A 20540-nucleotide genomic window follows, 5' to 3' on the forward strand; every position below is an offset into this window, starting at 1 on the left:
TTTGATCTCTTTGTGAGCAGAACGGACAGCTTTAAATAAAATGTTCTGTTTCAGGTATCTGTGTTTCAGAGTGTTTAAGAGCAGATAATACCTTGCTTCAGTGTTGTCTCTGAGGAAGACAGAAGGGAACAAGCCTCTCTAAAAGGTTAATCTCTATGGATGACTGGCTTCATCCAACACAGCGTCTGTGTTTGTCACTCTCAGCTTTGCCTCCCCTTTTGCTGCCTGTAATGGGAATCAGCAGGGGTCCGGCCTGGCTCAGCAGCAGTAGCGGGGGGGGGGGGGGGGGGATTCCACCTTTTTGCTTATTGCATCAACAGATTATTGCCTTCATTAAAAGTAAACAAATGTCAGGGTTAGTTTTGCATATAATAAGGGAAATAATGTGCTAATGGGCTAAGAAAAACGGACTCAATACTTCATGTAAAAAGATGACATTATCTATAAAAAAAACCCTTTAGTTTACTGAGGTGCTACTTAAGTGATTCTAGTTTATATTAAGAGTAATGAGATAATCTTAATAGAAATGAGACACATGTACAAGAGTAGACTGGATTTTTAAAATTTTGTTTTACAGGAAGAGAATCTATTGGAGTTTCATATAAAAATATGAAGAAATTATTTTTTAACCTATTTTTGGGTATATTTTCTTATTAGTGACCAATGTGGCGAAACTAAAAATGGACTTTTTTAAACCTCTTTTATTTCAGCTTTACTTTAATGTTGCTTTCTATTAAGGCAGCCACTCGTTTATAGCCTGAATTTACACTTCTCTGCAGCCACACGTGAACACGCCTGCAGGTGTACTGACACATGCATGCATGTTTAAAAGTAAAAACAAAAAACAAAAAACACCCTCACAGCAGCTTTTCATGAACAGCTCTGCGAGTGTATGGTAGCCACTGGTAGGAGCTCCTCCCACCACCACCACCTTGTGCTCTCTCCAGGCTGCAGTGGAGGACTCCTGCTCCGCCTCTGCACAGCGCTACAGCCGCAGCAGCAGCAGCAGCAGCAGCAGCATGCCCGGCAGGAACCAGCCGACAACACACACTCTCCCCGGCTATTAACCTGTCGCAGGCGGGATACGTGAAGCCGGATATCGGGTCCTCGGGGAATCAAAGGAACAGCTACTTTTATTTTTACATTTTTTTTGTCTGTTCTTTTTTTCTGTGTGTGATTTTTGTGTTGCCAGGGAAGAGAAAGTCCGAGCAGGTAAGCAGCAGTAACCTTGGCTACTGGTCACAATGTGGCTGGCGATTTATTTCCCCTCTGTTTCATTCACATGTTTAACAGATATCACAATTATTTCATTTCTTCTTCTTCTTCTTTTTAAAGGTTGAAATGTAGCACTTCCTTTTTTTCAGTTTAGTCACATAACAAAGACATGCTCTCTCCTCCACAATAAGACGTAAAAACGAATTTGGCAGCGTTTTTTCCCTCTCTGTCTCTGTCTCTGTCTCTCTCTCTCTCTCTTCTTAAAGGTTGTATCAAATTTTTTAACGGAGGGGGTAGAAGCCGGCAGCGCGTGGTGTAACGGCTACGTTGAGCATGTGTGAAAACAGGTGTTTGAACAACAAAAATACACGGATTTAGAGTGGAAGTTTTTAAATGGAATTTGACAAAACTTGACAAGTTTTGGCGGAAATGTGTACCCCACTATCCCTCTACCCCCCCCCCCCCCCCCCCGGCTGATTTATGTCTCAGAATTCAAAGTGGACACACAGACACGAACACAGTCGGTATTAAAGTAGACTTTTATCTCCTTCAGTTGAGTTTCACCTGTTTAAACGGCAGCAAGCTTCTGTTACAAGAACCATCAGATGAGCTGCACTTCATCAAGAGTCTCCTTATGTGCTGGTGTGTTTGGGTGGTGTTGAGTGTGTGTGTGTGTGGGGGGGGGGGGGGGTCACATGTGCTACTGCATGATTCAGACAAAGTGCAGTTTTACCAGCTGTTCGTAGACCCTGTAACCTTTACTAGTCACCATGTTTGCTGCTTCAGTTTAAACAAAATGTCACTGTTTCAGGTTATGCAGCCTTTAGAATTCTACACAAGGCATGTACTCTATCAGATTAGATCCATGATAATGGATTGTGGAGTGGATTTTATTAGTCTCAGCAAAATAGTTTTTGAGACATCTAGTGGCCAGGAGATTGTCTGAGAGTTTCAGTGTGATGCACTCAGAGTTCACGAGGACGTTGCTGGTTTGACTTCAGGGTATTTCGGGAAGATTTTTATCAAGACGAGAGCAGCAATAATAACAGATTAAGCAGAAATTAATCAATTTATTGATACAGACAAACATTTGCTGGTTCGACTCTTTCCTTGTAAGAATTTGTTGATTTGTTTTATGCCATTTATGCTAGAATATTCTAGGTTTGAGACTGTTTGATGGACATCAAGGACTATCTGAACATGTAGCTTTGGGCTGTGGAAAATATCGATGAGCGTATTTCACAATTTTTTGACATTTTATATACTAACTGTTGCCTAAAGTCTTGTCTATTTTCCCGATCCCAACTTATAAAAGGTTCATGAATTATTTTTCTTCATTTTGGCCTTTGACTTTGTCATGTGACTGAACTTCTGGTTGCCTGTGTGTGTGTTTTTAACAAGAGGAAGTGAGAAGTATCGCTCCTTGAGATGAGGGGGCGTGGGTATGTAGACAGCCGGGGCCAGTTTTTTTTAAGCAGCCCAACATGTCTTTATTATCTGACGAGAGTGTGTTTGGAGGTTTTAAACGGATCACAAAAAAAAAAAAATGTTGAGGCCATTACAGATGAGGTGTCAGCCTCTGTTGTTGTCAATGATTCCCTGCTGGGAAAGTGAAACAACAGAGATCTTTGGCTTTTAACTGCCTGTCTTTGCCTCCTTAATCGTCCGCTTCAATCCATTTAAACATGACTGGCTAATGATCTGCATGTTCCTGATTGTTCCACGTGACTCGTGGACAACGCCGTAAGATGTTAGGCAAACCCCTTGGCTTCCTCTGTCGTCACAGGATTGGTTAAACAAACACCGAGGGAGTTGGGTGCCTTCCTGCCCAAACTGAGTCAGACGGAACAAAGAAAAATGTAAACATGCATTATTTTAAGTAACAGGAAAACTTCCCATTCCTGTAAGCTTAGGTGATAGCAAAGGTATTACTGAAGCCATTAATAACCAGGAGACTAATTGTTTCTCTTTTTTGGGGGGGGGGGGTAAGTAAACAAACACATATATATCGATCGTTGTGTCTGTCTTCCTAATTTCACAATAAATCACTTTTGTGCTATTAAAGTGTTTTTGGAGACTACTTAATAATTCTCCTACGTCCTTATTTTGTACAGTTAATGAGACTCGAAGGTGGGCTAATGTGGCTGTGTGTCATTGCAGCACCTTGTTGAGAGGCAATTAAAGCTGCGTAAAGAAAATAAAGAGGGGCCACCTAGATGCGAGAGAACAAATGATCTCTCTGAAGTGGTGTTGATCCTCTCGCTGTCAGTCCAGTTAAACAGGACGGAGGAAGGAGGTGTGTGTTTGTGAGAATAGAGGACACACATGTGACTTCTGTGTGTGTGTGTGTGTGTGTGTGTGTGTGTGTGTGTTTGGAAGGGGGAAGGGAGGGTTTTTTTGTGGGTGTGAGATTCACCCTGGTGAGACTTGCGCCTTTTAGACATTCCTGACATTCCGACCTCCGGGATGCTTGTGGCTCCTCCGTCTTCTTCCAGCATGTCGGGGGCTGCAGTGGGCTCTGGAGGGCTTTTATGTCGCTAGGCTCACTCAAGCAGGCGCTTTGGTTCAACAGAAGCCGCATACCCTCTAATTTAGGAGGGCATGGGAACAAGTAGCACAGGGTCTTCTTAAGTTACATCCACAGATGACACTTTAATCCTTGTGGGGGGGTCTTGTATGAGCTCAGAGACACCACAGTCCAGACTCCTTCGTCACTTATTTAAATGACAACCCGAGGTAGCTATTTGTACTGTCATTTACTTTCTCTCTTTTGTGTCATTCAAACTTCAAACAGAAATCAAACAAGAGAATTACAAATGATGGATTGTCCAATTCCAGTTTTCCTCAAAATACATAATTATACACAGCTTTAAGTGTGGCATTCAAGTACAGATTGAAATCAAATGTGAAATGTGTGTATCTAACTGCAGGCGGCACAGTGGTGCAGTGGTCAGCACTGTCGCCTCACAGTAAGAAGGTTCTGGGTTCGAGCCCCGGCTCCAGCACAGGATCTTTCTGTGTGGAGTCTCCATGTTCTCCCTGTTTCTATGTGGGTTCTCTCTGGTACTCCAGCTTCCTCCCACAGTCCAAAGACATCAAGAGGGGACGAGGCTGATTGATACTCTAAACCACAGGTGTCAAACTGATCCAGTAAAGGGCCGTGTGGCTGCAGGTTTTTATTCCAACCAAGCAAAAGCAACACCTGAATCTACTTAAATCAATCAAGCTGTGTCCACATGGCTCATTGGTTGGATCAGGTGTTGCTTTTGCTTGGTTGGAATGAAAACCTGCAGCCACATGGCCCTTTACTGGATCAGTTGGAGACCCCTGCTCTAAACTGACCGTAGGTGTGACTGTGAGTGTGAATGGTTGTCTGTCTCTGTGTGTTGGCCCTGCGATGGACTGGTGACCCGTCCAGGGTGAACCCCGCCTCGCTGTGACAGGCTTCACACACCCCCCCCCCCCGACCCTTAACAGGACAAGCAGTACAAAACACATAGAACTACATGAAATGATCACATGAGACATGGGATTGCTATTGCAAGAGTTTGCAACCTTTCAAGACTAATATAATTGTCATGCCATGTCCAAGGTCAGTATCAGTGCTGACATCAGTATCTCAATGCAGACTTAGCTGTTTGACAGGAACAAATATTTTTTTGTTTTGTGGGAGAAGAAATGACTGTAGCTTTAGAAAAGTTGTTCTTCTTTTACGCATTTTTAAAATTTGGAACATGTGGCATCAAGAATATGATACAACCTAGAGTCAAAAATAGACTTTGGAGACTTCACTATGTTAACAGTCTACCTCTTTTATGTTCTCTCTTCTCCACATGCTGGACCAGCCATGAGAGTTCATCCCATACTCTCCACATCACTCCATCGCCACTTCTGACCTTCCCTGATTTAGCAAACCAAAGATGTCAGCGTGCAGTGACTTTGCAGAACACGTGTGGAAACCCGGCTCTTGTAAGAACTGCTTCCACCTGCTCAGTGCACACAAGACCGTTGGCAGCCTGGATGGCAGTGTGCCAGCTGCCTGTTTGAAGAGCAGCCTTGGAGGTGATGAAGAAGCTGGAGTAACATCACCTTCGCCCTACAGCAAGCCAACCATCGCTGTCAAACCCACTATGATGAGCCTTGACACCAATGAAACTGTGACTGATGTGAACATGAACATAGAGCAGGTGATTCTCTCTTTCTTGCGTCTTCATTTCAGAAATAATGCATCTGTTGTGTAATGTTTGCTTCTGCTAATGTGTCACAGGAGAACACAAAGAGCCCTGTTGAGCGTTTGGGCCTGAAGAAACTCTTGGACCTGTCGTCTCTTTACATTGATGCTAATGGCTGCAACAAGGCCCTTAGAGATTCAGTTCTTCAGAGCCCAGAAAAGAAGCAGAAGGACATCAGCAACTGCTTTTCCCAGGCCCCCTTGTCCCCAAACTGCCTGCCCAAAGACTCGATGATCATCAGCAATATCCTTTTCACCCAAGAGGAAGGAAGAGCTTCCCAGAGTGTAAAGAAAAATACCAATGGAGACGCGTGTATGCAGCAGATGAGTGCCACCAGCGCCACTAGAACCAAGAGCACTTATAATGGAAGTGGTGTAACTAAGAGGGAAAATTTTCAAGAGGCCCATCAGGCATCTGTGGAGGTACCTGTCACTCCTACCACAGTCTACAGTAATGGTATCAGCTGTGGGAGCACCACAACTCTTACTAAGACATCTAGCACTTCCACCCTTTCCTCCAATGCCGCCTTATGTGTCGACACCAGCTACAGTCCTCAGTCATCCCTCCACTCTCCTCCCGTCCTGTCTAAACAGACCAGCCTATCAGACTCTTCTTCTCATCGTAGTAGTACAGATTCCCTCCCAGTGGTAGAAGGAGGGAGACAAGCCAGGTCAGGGAGCCCCCACAGCCCACCAGCAATGGGTAGCCCACAGTCAGCACCCAACTCTCCAAACGGACCAGACACAGAACCCATTTATGCAGAGAGTACCAAGAAGAAGCGCAGGCCGCAGGGAAGTGGGGCACAACCACATTCAGAATCCCCAGGCCAGACTCAGAATGCATCACAGAGCTCTGACGTTTCAGGAGAGAGTCAACGGGCCACGATCACTGTCATGGCCGCTCACACTGAAGAGAACAACAGGACTTTCTACTTGAGCAGCCCTGATTCTGCTGTCAGCACCCAATGCCACTTTAGCCCCACAGCACATAAAGACTCCAGCAGCTCAGCCTTCTGCTGGCCAAGCCCAAGCCACAGCGCACCCTCTTTGACCACAGAAGCCAGCCTCACACCCACTTTTTCCCCTAAGCCCCAGTCTAGCCCACCCATTCCTCCAAAGAGAACCAGCCGCTCGCCCAAACTGGGCACCTCCAGCCTGTCACCGTCCATGTCATCTCCAGTCCCTCTTCCTGAACTCCCCAAACTGGGCACATCCAGTCTCTCACCGTCCATATCCTCTCCTGTCCCTCTCCCTGAACTCCCCATGCTTTTCCTCATCTCTGCTAGAGAGGGCCACTTCAGGGTCCCCACAGAAAATCACAACACAGCCTCTGAACGCTGGCACAAGCCCCACCACCACAGTTCTGGTTGGAACTGTCGTATCGAGGAGGAAGAGGAAGAGGAGGTGCGGAAAGAGGGGGAGAAGAAGAAGCCGACTACCAATCTGGGTACAACTCGGGTGACAGGCTTGGTCAATGGTGCTGCTGTCTGGAAGGAGTCCAGGGACTGCAAGGCCCACGGCAGCCCCTCTCCAATGATAGAGCCAGGCACGGCCCCCCCGCCTGTACCAAACAATGGTGCCTGTCAGGGGGAGACTGAGGGCACTGGCACAGAGGAGGAGGGCAAGCATAACGGGAGCATGCCGTCCAAGCAACCGTTGCATGACGGCTCAACAGAGCGGATGGCAGCAGGGAAGGCAGCTGCCAACCATGAGTCCAATCCACCACCTCCTCCACCTAAGAAACTGCACAGGTAAGCACAAACAATCAACTTTTTTATTCAACATTTCCACATTTGCTTATCAACTCTTAAACAGAGGGTTTCTTTGTATGGCTTCACTTGATGTTGGAAGAAATTTAATTCAGTTTAATGTCGCAGAAAATGGGAAAAAAATCAGCTGTTTAAATTCATAAATTCATAGAGCCTATTTTGATATTGCTAACAGAGTTTCACAGATTCTCATAAAACCTCCTCAGTATTCATAATATGAAGCAGAAAAAGGCATGCAAATACCAACTTTCAGGAGCCACTTAAATGATGAATCAATTTAGAGACTTTCCACCATTTATCTTGAGACGATTGACTCGTTGTCATTTTGTCAATTTTGTTTTCTTTTTTCCCCGAATTCACCAACTATACCTTGTTTCTTGGCAATGGTTAGCAGAAGGTAATATTTCCAGCACATGCTTTTTGCTGACAAAGTGCCTAGCACAGAAAATGCACCAGCTATCTTGACAATGTGTCTTTAGATTGTGTTTCCACTCTCAAAATAGTTAATAATGGTCCTACATATTATTGAAATAAGGAAAAATAGACTTTTAATGGCATACTAGTCTATTGTACACTTGCTGTAAGGTGAATTTATGAATCTATGCCACTGAACTTGGAACAGCCCGTCATAGCACATGTTTGCGTGCCTGTCCTCTTACCTGTGATTTGCATTAGCATTGACGGGACTGTGATTCAGCTATGACACTGTGGTTACATTATATTACATAATTTAGCACTTACAACACGCACTTGCTCTAAAAGCTTAAATGCATTTTGCTTTCTGATGGGACAGTATGCTGCTCGTGTTCTATATGCTACACTATAATGCCTGTGACTGTGCTCATACATGCATCTTGCTGCAGTCGGCTGCCTGCATCTTACTGTGCCTTCTCTTTTCATAGCATCATTATTCAGCCTTGAATCAGCCTCCATTCGAGCGACTTGTCATCATTCACTATTCCGGCATACTCCTCAATACATGCCTTGTTCTATTCACGCGAGTAATGTGACTTTTTCCATTCTAATTAGCACACAAAATCGGTCTTTTTAAATAGTCGTCCTGCTGTGTCACGTTAGTGTAAATTTGTTTTGGCTGTAGCACAATAGACAGAACTTATTATCCTACAGGGACAAAGCTGTGATTAGAGAGCGTTCAGATGAGTCTTGGAATAATTTGCTTCGTTGGTGTGATTGTTGCCACTAAAATTCCTAAGATTTTTTTTTCTATTGCAATTGACTTCCACTTTCAAGCAAGATTACAGAGCACTGCCCTAAAAATGACCCCATGCACGCATTATGATGCATTGCTTGTTTACAGTGTCATTTTTATATAGTATTTGTTATGCAATGTGAGGTGTGCTGTGTCACACAGCAACATTTAGTCCTCCTGTCTTTGCGTTTTTATAGAGACTACAACGCGTAAAGGCAGCTAACTAATACTGACGAGAACAGTCTTTATAAAAGAGGCTTGCGACTCCTAAATAGCCGTTTATCAGCATTTGCACTTGTGCTTTGAACGGTCTGCATGAAGCCAGGAATACATTCTGCTGTCTGAGTCAGCAAGCCAAAGCAGAAACGGAGACCTTGTGCTGCAGTTATTAGAGCATCAAATTATCTCCTCAAAATAAACTTTTCTTTGTCTGATGAGTTGTAACATTAGACTGACTTCCTCATCACACGCAGATGTTCTAGCACCATCAGCAGCTCAAGTCAGCAAAAGCAGCACAGGTTTGTTTTTGTTTTTTTTACCATCAAATACACAGATTGCTGATGACATTTCAAGGGCCCTTATGTTTGTTGTAACACTAGTAACAATCTGTCTCTCCTGTTACGACATCGCCAACATTCTGTACTGATAAAAATACAACTCATGTGGGAACACGCCTCAAGCCAGCCTGGGATAGTTTTGGCTTTCTGGTTTTCCAAGTTTATTTGAGGTTTAGAGTTTATTTAATCAACAAGTGCAGTCCGTCACCATGGTTGTATTGAAATGTGCTGCAGGGAAATGAAAACCAATTCTGCAATCAAAATGGAATGAAAAGAATTATTGATAAAGAAGGCAGTCTTTGTGTGTGATGAATGGGAAACATTCTCAATACAAAGAAACACACACGTGTGCACATGCACCCTGTGAAGCATCACTTTGATGTGCTGAATCATTTAAGAGCCACAGATGGTTTGGAAAAAATCTCCCTTTGATCACAGACCATTCAAGATCACAACGGAAAACCCCCCATTTTTCTTCTTTTATTCTCAGCAACAATCACGCTTTACATCATGTGACATCTTCAGCTTCAGGTGTGTGTGTGTGTCTGTGTGTATTATACTGAAGTGTGTGTGAGAGTAGTCTTCAACAGGGAAGGCGTGTCAACTGGTCAGAGAAGATTGCCAAAGGGAGGGGCTTCACAGAACAGATTGTTGCCCGGGGCAACTCCCAAACTGTCCCAGTCTGGCAGTCGGTCGCTACCAATAGAATTAGAATTTACAGATCAGGCATGTGGATTCAACCCCACTGTGTTTGAATCTCCTTTTGCACTTTAAACGACTGTTCCAAGGCGTGCTGCCCCTCCTTCTTCAGAACCATCCTGATCTCTTCTTTTGCAGCCGGACAGATAGCATCTTGCCACCCTTGTGACACATCTAAAGCTGCTCTAAAATACTAGGTATGCAAGTTAATACTGTATACAAGGTACGAGTGCTTTATGGCTGCTGTTGCTTTTGCTGCTGAGGGAGACTTTAAATACACATGACACGTCTGGAGCCAGGGTTCTGTTACTACTCATGGACTGGTAGCTTTAGAGAGCCACCAGTCTGATCCAAAGGCATTTTGTGTGCCCTCCAGTGAGACACAGACCTCTGCCTCTTCAACATGAGGTAGGCACCTGATGGCAACTTTTACTCTAACCTGTCTTTACACTGGAATTGAGTCGTCTATTGAAACAGCTTCGGAGGGAAATACTGGCAGGTGTGCTTTTGCAAGATAACTTTATTTGTCATACCTCTTTCGGGACATTGCCAGAATTCAGAGAGGGAGTACCACAGGCTTTTGCTCCTCTTCTACTTAGAATATGTTAATCACACTGGCAAGATTGAAATACACGAGGAAGTGATATCGTTTTGGGATAAAGTGTATGAATATTTAAGCATATTGCAGTGAATGAGATAACTGACGGAGGAGACGATAACAAGCATTGGCAAGATAAGGATGAGGATTTGTGTCAGACATTAATGGGTTTTATTTCACAGACTATATGACTTTATATCCATGGCAACTATCCTACAGTCATGGAAAGGAGACAATGGGTGTCATTCATTGCTCTGCGACAAGCCGCATATTAATGAGAACACACTGATATGATTAAGTGTGATCCATACAACCTTTTTGGGTCTTTGTAAAATGTTTACACCATAGTCCTCATCAAAATCATGACAGTAAAAGTTGGTTGGGGACATTGCGTTACATTGTGCAAATGCCCCTGGTACCACTTTCACCTCTGGTGTGTGTCACGGCAAATCTGAGTCAGCCTTTACTGTTATCGCACTCCACCTTAAAATACAAGGTGTCACTACTAACACAAAGGGCAGGACTGTACACACTGCATTCCAAATCTACTTTTATTCAAACATGTCAATTTTTGAATCAAGAAAAAGGAAAGGCCTGAAGGTGTGTGTGTGTGTGTGTGTGTGCGCGTGCTGCAGTACTCACACATCCACAAGATCATGACCTGATGTTTTATTTTACATATTTACCACTGACAAGAACCAGGAAGTGTGTGTGTGTGTGTGTGTGTGTGTGTGTGTGTGTGTGTGTGTGTGTGTGTGTGTGTGTGTGTGTGTGTGTGAGTGAGTGAGAGTGTTTGTGTGAACTGAATCCATAACAACACTGTAGCTAGTTAACCGTAACCCCCCTCAGTCTGTTCCCGTTTTAAAACTCCCTTGGGTCTTCTCACACATCTTTATTAATACTACCGCCCACATCCACATCAGGGAAGCACGCACGTGTATTTGTGTGTGTACTTGTGTGGGTCAACAGATCCAATATGTTAGTGACATGATTGTTTACATTCTAAAGCTGGGTTGTTGTCATTGCTGAGCTGATTGGCAACTGCAACACTGATCCTGTGGGACAGTCGTGATATCTCACGTAAACCTCGATTAAATCTTGTCTGAGGAAATTGGCAGCATGTTTATTAATAGTTGTTGAGACTAAAACATTCCAAATACTGGAATGCAACCCCAGTGGATGTTTTTGTAACATCATCACGCATTTCATGAAGGATTTTGTAATTTTAAATCCAGTAAAATCATAGATAAATCATAAATTCATAAACAGAAAAGTGTGTCAGCTTGAGGAAATAATTAACAAACATGAAAGGGCCAACTTTTCAGTCAAAGGTGCTTTTCTTTGTATTGGATTAAAAAAATCTTAATGTCTTTCACGAATTGGGATGTTGGTCAAGCTCAACTCAGTTATTTCCTAACATTGTGTAGAAAAAATCAAATAATTGATAAAGTAATTGTCACATTAACTGTAATTAAACTTAAAAATCCGGACCTGAAATACTTAGTGAAAATATGTGGCTCTATATTCAAATTTAAGTGGTTCCTTGTCAAACCATCAAACTTCATAAAATTCTATGGTTCCATCATCCAACCAAGAGATAAATGGCAATAGAAACGTGTCCACCTCGATTGATAGCGATACTTGATAAACTAGAATGCTGTCCTAATGTACTGTACTTGCTCACGGGACTTGTGCAGCCCTGCACGTCCTCCCACGGGTCGCAGGCAGAGTTCAACATTCTTTCATTAAGGAAAATCTCATGTTTTGAATACAAACCTTGGAGATCTACAGTGAGACGTGCACATACAGAGACTCCTAATCCCTCCGCCCATTATCATTCTCCTTGGCCTTGGTATATCTACTGCCTTTCATAACGACTCTTTTGTCTGTAAAATGATAGCGGATCCTTTAGCTAACTGCTCACTGAGAATATACCCAAACCTTTGTCCCCACCCAACCCCCCCGGTCCGCTCTCCTCTCCTTTTCTCCTCCTCATCTGTTTGTTCTGCTGATTTACAGTGGAATTGAAGCCAGAGGCCAGCAGATAAATGGATAGAGGAGTCATTTTGTGATGGAAGAGTAGAGAGTGAGATGAAGGGATGGGAGCCTCCACCCCCCCCCCCCCAGCCATTAGCTTGTATAATGAGACAAGAGAATGGTTGTCACTCAGCCTAATTGGCCACCTTGATTAGGAAGTCTTGTCATGCACACTTTTCAATGGTATTACAACGGTCACTAAAAGTCAATAGACAAACTGAAAAATGCAAATCTGCTGTTTAATAGATAAAGAGGGGATCATGTTTTTTGATTGGGGGGCTGATATGAGGCCAGTGACTGAAAAATACCATTTATTTATTACAGTTGAAACTACAGGGCACTCTGAGAGTGCATACTTCCACTCAAGTAACATTGGCCAAACTAAATCTAAAAAGCATTTTTTTGTGATGTTAAACAGATCTGCCCTGAAATTGAATGGATTCTTTTAAGGCCAAAAGCTGCATTCCTCCACCAAGTTTGGTGAAAATCAGCTGTATAGATTTTATGTGATTCTTCTGACAGTGAAACAAAGATGTCATTACCACGTTAAAAAAGGAAAAGTGCCCCCTCAAACAAGGAAGTGAAATTATTCAGCACTTAGCAATGAAACCATGTGAACGTGGACCTAAAAGCTGATGAGAAAAGAGGAAGAGGAATGGTTTCTACACAGATGAGCCGCAAAGTGAGATACTCACAACCTAGACAGACACGATCAATGCAGCATAAGACAGGAATGCATGTGTTTCTAGCCTCGTGTGTTTCATCGCTACCTTCTCTCTCTGTTGTCACAGAGTCTGTGCTAAATTGAGTGGAAGCAACATGGAGCTGGACCACTGTAGCCAACAAGGGTCATTAGAGAGTCCAACGTTATCCGTGCGGGGTCTGGGCAGTACCAGCCTTCCCACAGCCTCCACTGACAGTCTGACTGCAGACACTGGTGAGTATCACTCAAGGTTAAGTGTGCGACTAAGAATTCTTCAGTTTAAACCTGGAGCACAGAAGTGTTTCCTTCCATAGATCTTTAGTGGATATCTGGCTCGTCTACCACTTAATTATCTTTTTGGAGTCATTTCAAGTTCAGGTCCTCTGCATATCAACTATAAAAATGCACTTTGTCCAGAGTGAAACTGTGCAACAACAGCGAAACAAAGGAAGTTCACTCTCCAAGGTTCTATTAGCAGCAGCCTTTCAGCTTATCTCCTCCACGCTTGTTTTGACTGAGAACCACAGTAATCCTTCTCTATGTAGAGATGTGCAATCATCAAACCTGAAACGTGGCTCCACAATGAGCGGCATGTGTCCTTGCTTTCGGAATTATGGTCATCCTTCACATGAAACTTCAGCGGCGCTCAGACGCTCATAATTGCTGCAACTTCCTGGGCAATGTTGTTTGAAGAGATAATTATGGACTCTGATAACGAGGGAAAAAGGGATTGGCTACATCCTTTTTCTTTTCTTTCCAGCCCCCCCCCCCCCCCCCCCGCAGATATTGGAGACTGCACCGCACAGCTGTCTCAGTGTCTGTCTCCTCTGCTGTAAAGTCAAGTCCAAGTTTAAATCTTAAATTTACAAATGTCTTATAATTGGATGGAGGATGTTTTGAACGTCAGCATGAGCACTGGATTGTGGAAATTTCCAGTTCTTTTAAATGGACAAGGTAAGGAGATTTATATCACGGCAAAGAGTGGTAATAGGGGAACTGTAAGGCTGTGCGTCCAGGGAGGTCATGGGAAATGACTCTCAGTGAAAGACAAAGGATAGATTGTGAATTCACAAAGGCGGTGAAAAGAAAATCTTCATCAGTTTTGTCTGTAGCTCTGTTTCTCAGTTGTCAGGTAATTTTATTAAAAGGGTGCATCCTTTGGTATGTGGAGCGGGTTTAATCGTGGGACAGAATCCTCTTCAGCAAATTCAAAGCCCGATCAAGTCAGTTTCAATGATACAGGACCCAAAAGTGTTCACTCATGTCTCGTCTCTACAGGACGTTGTTCTTGACTGAGAACCTCGGAATGTCTTCATGCTAAATTGTAACGAACCTGCTGATCTAATATGTTGTTCTCTTCTCAGGTCCTCGGGATGCTACACGGATGTCCTGCTCCTCTCCATTCACCAGGAGTCCTGCCACCTCAGCTCCAGGGTCTCCTCACCCACCCTCCTTTAACAACTTAGGGACCCAGCCTCCGCCACTCCCCGAGAAAAAAATGGTCAACCGCACCGTATCAGCTCCCGATAGTGCCAATGGGAAACCCTTTGTCCGAGCCTACCCACGCCTCCCTTTCACTGGTTCAGAAACTAACGTGTGTCGACCAGCTGACATTAGTTCCCGGTCCAGTTTACCTTCAAGCCCTGTTGACCCACGACCCATTTTCTCCTCCAATGAGTCGCTGGAGCGTTGTCATGCCCCACTAGGCCGACCTTCAAGGTCCCGGACACTGGATGAGCCTCTTAAGGGTCATGGACGTCTAGGTGTCCACTGCAGAAGCAGCATCACTTGCTCCTCTTCCCCTCAGCTTAGCGTGCCCTTTTCATCCTCAGAACCGGGTTCAGCACCAAACCTGGGCTCTAGTCTGCAGCTCCAAACCCTTTTGAGTAACATCGAGAGTAGAGAGGGGGTCTACTCCAAACTGGGAGGCCTGTATGCTGAGTCGCTGCGCCGCTTGGCTCTAAAATGTGAGGATCACTTCACTCGATCCCAGAGGAACTCACTACGGTTTGAGGAGAGCAACTGGTCTCTGTTCAGGCTCACGTCCAACAAGCCCAGCTGCAACGCAGGAGATGCAGTCTACTATTCTGCTGCCTGCGCCTCGGACCCCAGCAACTCTTACGCTGTTAAGGTACTACTAAAAAAAAAAAAAAAATTCCACTGTGGGTGTGGTACATTAACCTTTTCAGCAGCTATGTGACAGTCTGAGAGTGGAGAGTAAAACATCAGGCGTCACTCATGTTTGCTCTGAGGCTGCAGGTGGGATGGTCCCACCTCAGCAACAAACCTTTAGGGCTGTGTGCGTGTGTGTGTGCGTGTGTGTGTGTGTGTGTGTGTGTGTGTGTGTGTGTAAACACACCAGGAAGAAGAAGGTTGTTGATTCGGTCTCACTGACCTTTGTCCTAAAGTCATTAGTGTCGTACAAGGCAGCAGCTGTTTGTGTCATTATGTGTTGGGCCTCAGACTGGGTGCCCACAGTCTTGCTTAATATTTGAGGACCAATTAATCTTTACGTTCCAGGCAGGATTTACAGTCAGACAAACCCTTGTTGTCAAGGCCAACACACACACACACACACACACACACAAGTTGTGAAACCACCCAGCAAAATGATTTGTGATCATGCTGTAATCTTAATTCAGATTTGATTGCTGTTACACAGCCTTTATACGGGTGTGTTACTGACTGACATTTGGAATTAGCTCCACACACAAGAGGTGAGGCTTCAGGTAATTTGCCACAAAATGAATGTCTCTGGAATGCCTCGTACATGTGTGAGAGTGAAATTTGACTGATTATTGGACTCAGAAATTTTATATTCTAATGGCTTTTAAGAGAATGAAACATACCGAGAGGTTTTAGTTTTTTTTCTTGAACTAAAACCAAGCCTAGTCCTAAAATCATCAAGTCTACTGGTAAAGGATACTTGTTAATTAAACTTTTCAGTGGAGGATTATGTTTAAATCTGTATCTGTGGCAATGATAATACTTGAAGGAGAACAGGAACTGAATCGGCATTGACCTTGAAACCTCACTAACAAGAATTCTTTTCTTATGTTTCTTGGCTCCCCTCCCTTCCCGTCTCTGGAATTCTTCTCTCCCCCCTCCTCTCCTGTCCCCTTCTCATTCCCTCCTCCCCCTGCCCTGTTGCGTTTATACCTCACCAGATCTGCAAGAGTCCTTCCATGGAAGCCAAACAGGGTCATCTCTACGGTCTGTCAGTGCAGCAGAGCATGCCCCCTCACTTCAACCTCCAGCAGGACTGTGGCCACTTCCTCGCTTGTGTCCCCCAGAGCATGTTACCAACTGACCAAGTTTCTTTGCCAACCACACCTGCTGCTACACTGCCTCAGCCCCCTGGGCCTGCACTTGGCCAGCAGGTGGAGCGAGAGCGGGTGGTGGTCATCACTTCGGAGATCCCACAGCAGACGGCAGCTGACTTTGCTCGAGAGTGGGAAGCGTTCCACAAAGGTCAGCCAGAAGTGTACGAGCGGCGCGTATGCTTTCTCCTCCTACAGCTCTGCAATGGCCTGGAACACTTGAAGGAGCACGGGGTCACACATCGCGACCTCTGCCTGGAAAACCTACTACTGGTGCCTCATCACCGCAGGCTGGCACAAACCCACTTCCCCCAGCAGAACACAAATGACACAAGCACCACTAACGGTTTTAGTTCCATCGACGTTCAGCGTCACCTTCCCCGGCTCCTCATCAGCAACTTTGCAAAGGCCAAGCGTCGCTCCTCTGAGGACGCTGCATCAGCCAGTGTAGACCCTCGCATCAAACGTGACCACGCCAGGTTGGCGCCTGAGATTCTCTCCGCCGCCCAATATCGCAAATTTGATGAGTTCCAGACAGGAATCTTGATCTATGAGCTCCTCCATCAACCCAACCCTTTTGAAGTGAGTCCTGCTCTGAAGGAACAGGACTATCGCTGTGAGGACCTGCCTGCCATCCCCTCCATGTCCCTTTACTCAGCCGGCCTTCAGAAGTTAGCACAGCTCCTGCTCCAGCCTGACCCCATCAAACGCATCCACATCCAGGAGGCCAAGCGCATACTGCAGAGCCTTCTGTGGGGCCCCAGGAAGGACCTGATGGAGCAGCAGTTGGAGAGACACGGGCAAGGGGGATGCTTCGTCGATGGATCCCGACACGAGGGCCTCCTTAACTGGCTGGACGTGAAACGGGCCCTGCTGATGATGAAGTTTGCTGAGCGTTCGCTGGAGCCTGAGAGAAACGCCGAGCTGGAAGACTGGTTGTGCTGTCAGTACTTTTCTTCAGCTCACCCTCTGTCTCTCTGCCATACTGCAGAACTGCTTTACTCACTAAAGTGATGCATCACTTCAGTGTTAAAATTGTGTGAGTGCCTGCATGAGAAGGACCCATAATGATCTGGACTCTACGAATGGATCCAGACTGGGTGGCGCTCTGTATTCTCAGCTTCTTCAAAAAAGAGACACTGTGAACCCACCACCTGTTTATGCTACTACTACATGCATGAGAGCCGTGCATCAACCCGTCCATGTCAGACTGACTGTCACCTTAGCAAGGACATGACCTGTCTGCTGTTTTGTAGAAGCTCTTTTGTCACAAAAACACAAGGACATTCACTCATAGATGAATATCCGCTCTGTTCCAGTGACGCTGACAAATACATTCAAAAATAAGAAGTTCAATGGGAGTGGATGTATTTCCCATTGCTAAGGTCTATTTTCTGAGAATTTAATGAAAGCATGTGTGAGTCTACTTAATGTTTTCATATGGTCCCATTATTCAGATGAGCAAGAGAAACACAGGATGAAGGCTTACATGGACTGGAAGAATCCATTTATCACCAAAGTATGTCCACCTCTGCGATGGCGGGTGGTGCTATGCCCCCTTGCAGCCTCCGTGGGGGTCACCTTTTACATCACATCCCAAGTGGCGTGAGCAAGCCGCACCCCAGTCATATTATAGGAGTATTAACGAAGAGAAAACGAAACTCAAACTTGACATCAAGTTTGTCTTCTTGTCAGAAATGCGTTCTGCATAGTTTTCCCCCGCCATGATGATTCCTCCTTTGACTGTTTGACCTCTGAATTAAATACTGAAGTGGGACCTACTGAACCCGTACGGAGCAGCAGGCCGGTTACGTATTTAACCAGTTCTTTACTGCATCATCAAGGTATGCAAGTCCAACTTCAAAAAGTACGATTTTAGTCGGACTAACGTGTTTACAAGTAATCTAAAGTCCAGTTTTCTTCAGACTAACAAAAAATGCAACTTTTCTAACATCCTGAAATCGTCCTGTATTGTTAAAATAAAAGCAAGTTTAACAGTCAAGTGTTTGCGAAACACCACCGACGGCAGAGAAGCAGTCTGATCAGCTGATCTGAACCTCACCGTGTGAACAAAGGTAATGCATTTATCCACCCTGTGATTCAGAGCTACACCCGAACTTAACAGGTTAACCGTGTTACAACCCTCCGCTGCGCTGGGTGACATACAGCTGGCTAGTTTTCCCTGCGAACTGTCGTAGAAACAGCACTGAAGATAAAGAAGATGGACAGTATTCACAAGTCAGTAATACACTTACCAAAGTTCGACACTGTGTGTGTGTGTGTGTACTGAACTGTCACATCCCTGAGGACGAGCTAACAGCTCATCCTGTACGTTACTGTGTTGTGTATAAATGTGCAGCTTACTTCTTTTTTCCTGATCGAAATAAAACCAGAAGATTTTATACTGTTGCACCGTTTCTGTAGGCCACGCAGTGTTGTACTGTATAACGAACAAACGTTCAACTTTTCTTTAACCAGATCTACAAAAAAATGCATCTTTTTATTGTCTATTCTTCAGCGAATGCTAGTTTTTTGAAGTTTATGTTGTCTCACTATGTTAGACAGCATTGCGCTAATCATCAGCTAACCGATGTTAACTGAACGGACAAAACAATTACAACATTTATTCTACAATTTCTTCCCTTTCAGTACATGTTTAAATGTTAAGACAATGTGACGCCGTGCCTTTTGTTCTTTGTATATGTTACAGTGACTCAGAAGCCAAATGTATATATGACTGACCATTCGTCCTTTTGTGAAACTGGACTTTCACAGAATGTTCTGGAAACAACTTTGTACAGTAATTTGTAGATGATTCTAGAAAACAAATGAGCCCAAGCAGGTCTTAAGAAGCCATGAATATGAGCAGCAGTTGAAAAACTATTTATGATTTGTAATCCTGTCACAGTCACTGGAATTCCTTTGTTTATTTTCATATGTGTGGATTATTGAGTTATTTTATATGGGGGGGGGGGGGGGCGTGGCGGCCTGTGTTTTTTTGCCTCCTATTTCACTTTCAACCGCAGCTAAAACTTCAGGTTTTAAAGCGTTTTATCCCTAATAAATATCCCAATTAAGTCAAGACTTTAACAGACTGCATGTTGGAGTTTTGTTTTAAGTTTAGTTTTTTGTTTGTTTTTTTGTAAATCTCACAACTAATACATGATGGAGTCATTTTATGTGTGAATCACCTATATGCACCTATCAATAAACTGAATTTTTTTGTTCTCAGAGAAGCATCTGGTGTCTTTATTCTTATCTGTGTGACGGAGCTGTGAACACGATGCTGTTAAACAGCTGTCGCTACTGTTTAGGGAAATTGATGAATGGGGAATGACGTGGAATAAAGGTCCCCAGAGACATGGCGGTCCACGCAGACCGTGTCTGTTAATGCTCATCTCAGAGCCTCTGTTTTATACCAAACACTTGTAAACATCGATCAGGCAGACTCAGATGTAAAATATTGGCATCAGACACGATTCTTTAAATGGTTCTCATCCACATTTTTGCTTTGGGACGTTTGTAGCCCCCAGTTTAGTCCTACTTTCTTTATTCCATCGCTGCTTCCGGAGGAGCTCTTCCTCTGCAAAGATGTTACAAAAGGTACGCAGCAAACATCGGGAGCCAAAGCTTACAAATTGGCTTTTCTCTCTGTCTGTAAGACCAAATTGAGGGGCAAATGAGCCCTAAGATATTAAAGGACAAAGGTGTGCATTTTCTGAGTGAGGACTTAGTTCCTAGTTTTCTGATGTCGAGTGCAACCATACGGGCTTGAACATCATCGTGAACTTGGTGTGACTTCTGTAATGAAATCTGAACTTTTTTCCAGCCGTATTGCTGTTTTTACACAAATACTCCCATGATTCAGTTTTTAAATGCAAGGAACCGCGAGCGTCAACAGCCAACCGGTGAGACAAGCATATGTGCATATCGCTCGACTCACCCCAACAGGTTGTACGTGTGGTGGAATCTCAATTTGAGTAAGCAGCCTCGGGCTAAAACAGACCCCCGTGCAGCTTTCTGCTTCACATCACTCCTTCAAAACCGCTGGCTGCTACCTTGTCATAGGTTGAACTATGTTGCTATGGTGTTTTGACCAATGGAATGGCATTTCCAGGCACGCAGTCAGTCTCTGTCTCCCTCGCTCTTTTTAACACACACACACACACACACACACACACACACACACACACACACACAC

General features: G+C 44.4%; 1 protein-coding gene across 2 annotated transcripts; it reads left to right on the top strand.

Moving 5' to 3' along the window:
• The first annotated feature begins 963 nt into the window (after positions 1-963).
• Positions 964-18741, top strand: prag1 (PEAK1 related, kinase-activating pseudokinase 1). 2 transcript variants are annotated; one of them, XM_086187517.1, is made up of 6 exons: positions 964-1212; positions 5061-5402; positions 5483-7197; positions 13108-13253; positions 14384-15150; positions 16187-18741. In XM_086187517.1, exons 2-6 carry the CDS (start codon positions 5136-5138, stop codon positions 17351-17353), a joined length of 4062 nt encoding a protein of 1353 aa, XP_086043643.1. In that variant the 5' UTR covers positions 964-1212; positions 5061-5135; the 3' UTR covers positions 17354-18741. The 2 variants fall into 2 exon arrangements, with proteins under 2 accessions (XP_086043643.1, XP_086043644.1); XM_086187518.1 differs by lacking the exon at positions 964-1212 and adding an exon at positions 1822-1857.
• The last annotated feature ends 1799 nt before the right edge of the window (positions 18742-20540 follow it).

Source organism: Aulostomus chinensis, chromosome 19 (genome assembly GCF_037954235.1).
Source record: "Aulostomus chinensis isolate RoL2024-O1b breed Wild chromosome 19, RoL_Achi_v1.0, whole genome shotgun sequence".
Lineage (NCBI taxonomy): Eukaryota > Metazoa > Chordata > Actinopteri > Syngnathiformes > Aulostomidae > Aulostomus > Aulostomus chinensis.

Coding starts and splice junctions, on each gene's coding strand:
- prag1 (XM_086187517.1), top strand. CDS start 5,136: ATGTCAGCGTGCAGTGACTTTGCAGAACACGTGTGGAAACCCGGCTCT. Junction 5,403..5,482: donor TGAACATGAACATAGAGCAG/GTGATTCTCTCT, acceptor AATGTGTCACAG/GAGAACACAAAGAGCCCTGT. Junction 15,151..16,186: donor GCAACTCTTACGCTGTTAAG/GTACTACTAAAA, acceptor ATACCTCACCAG/ATCTGCAAGAGTCCTTCCAT.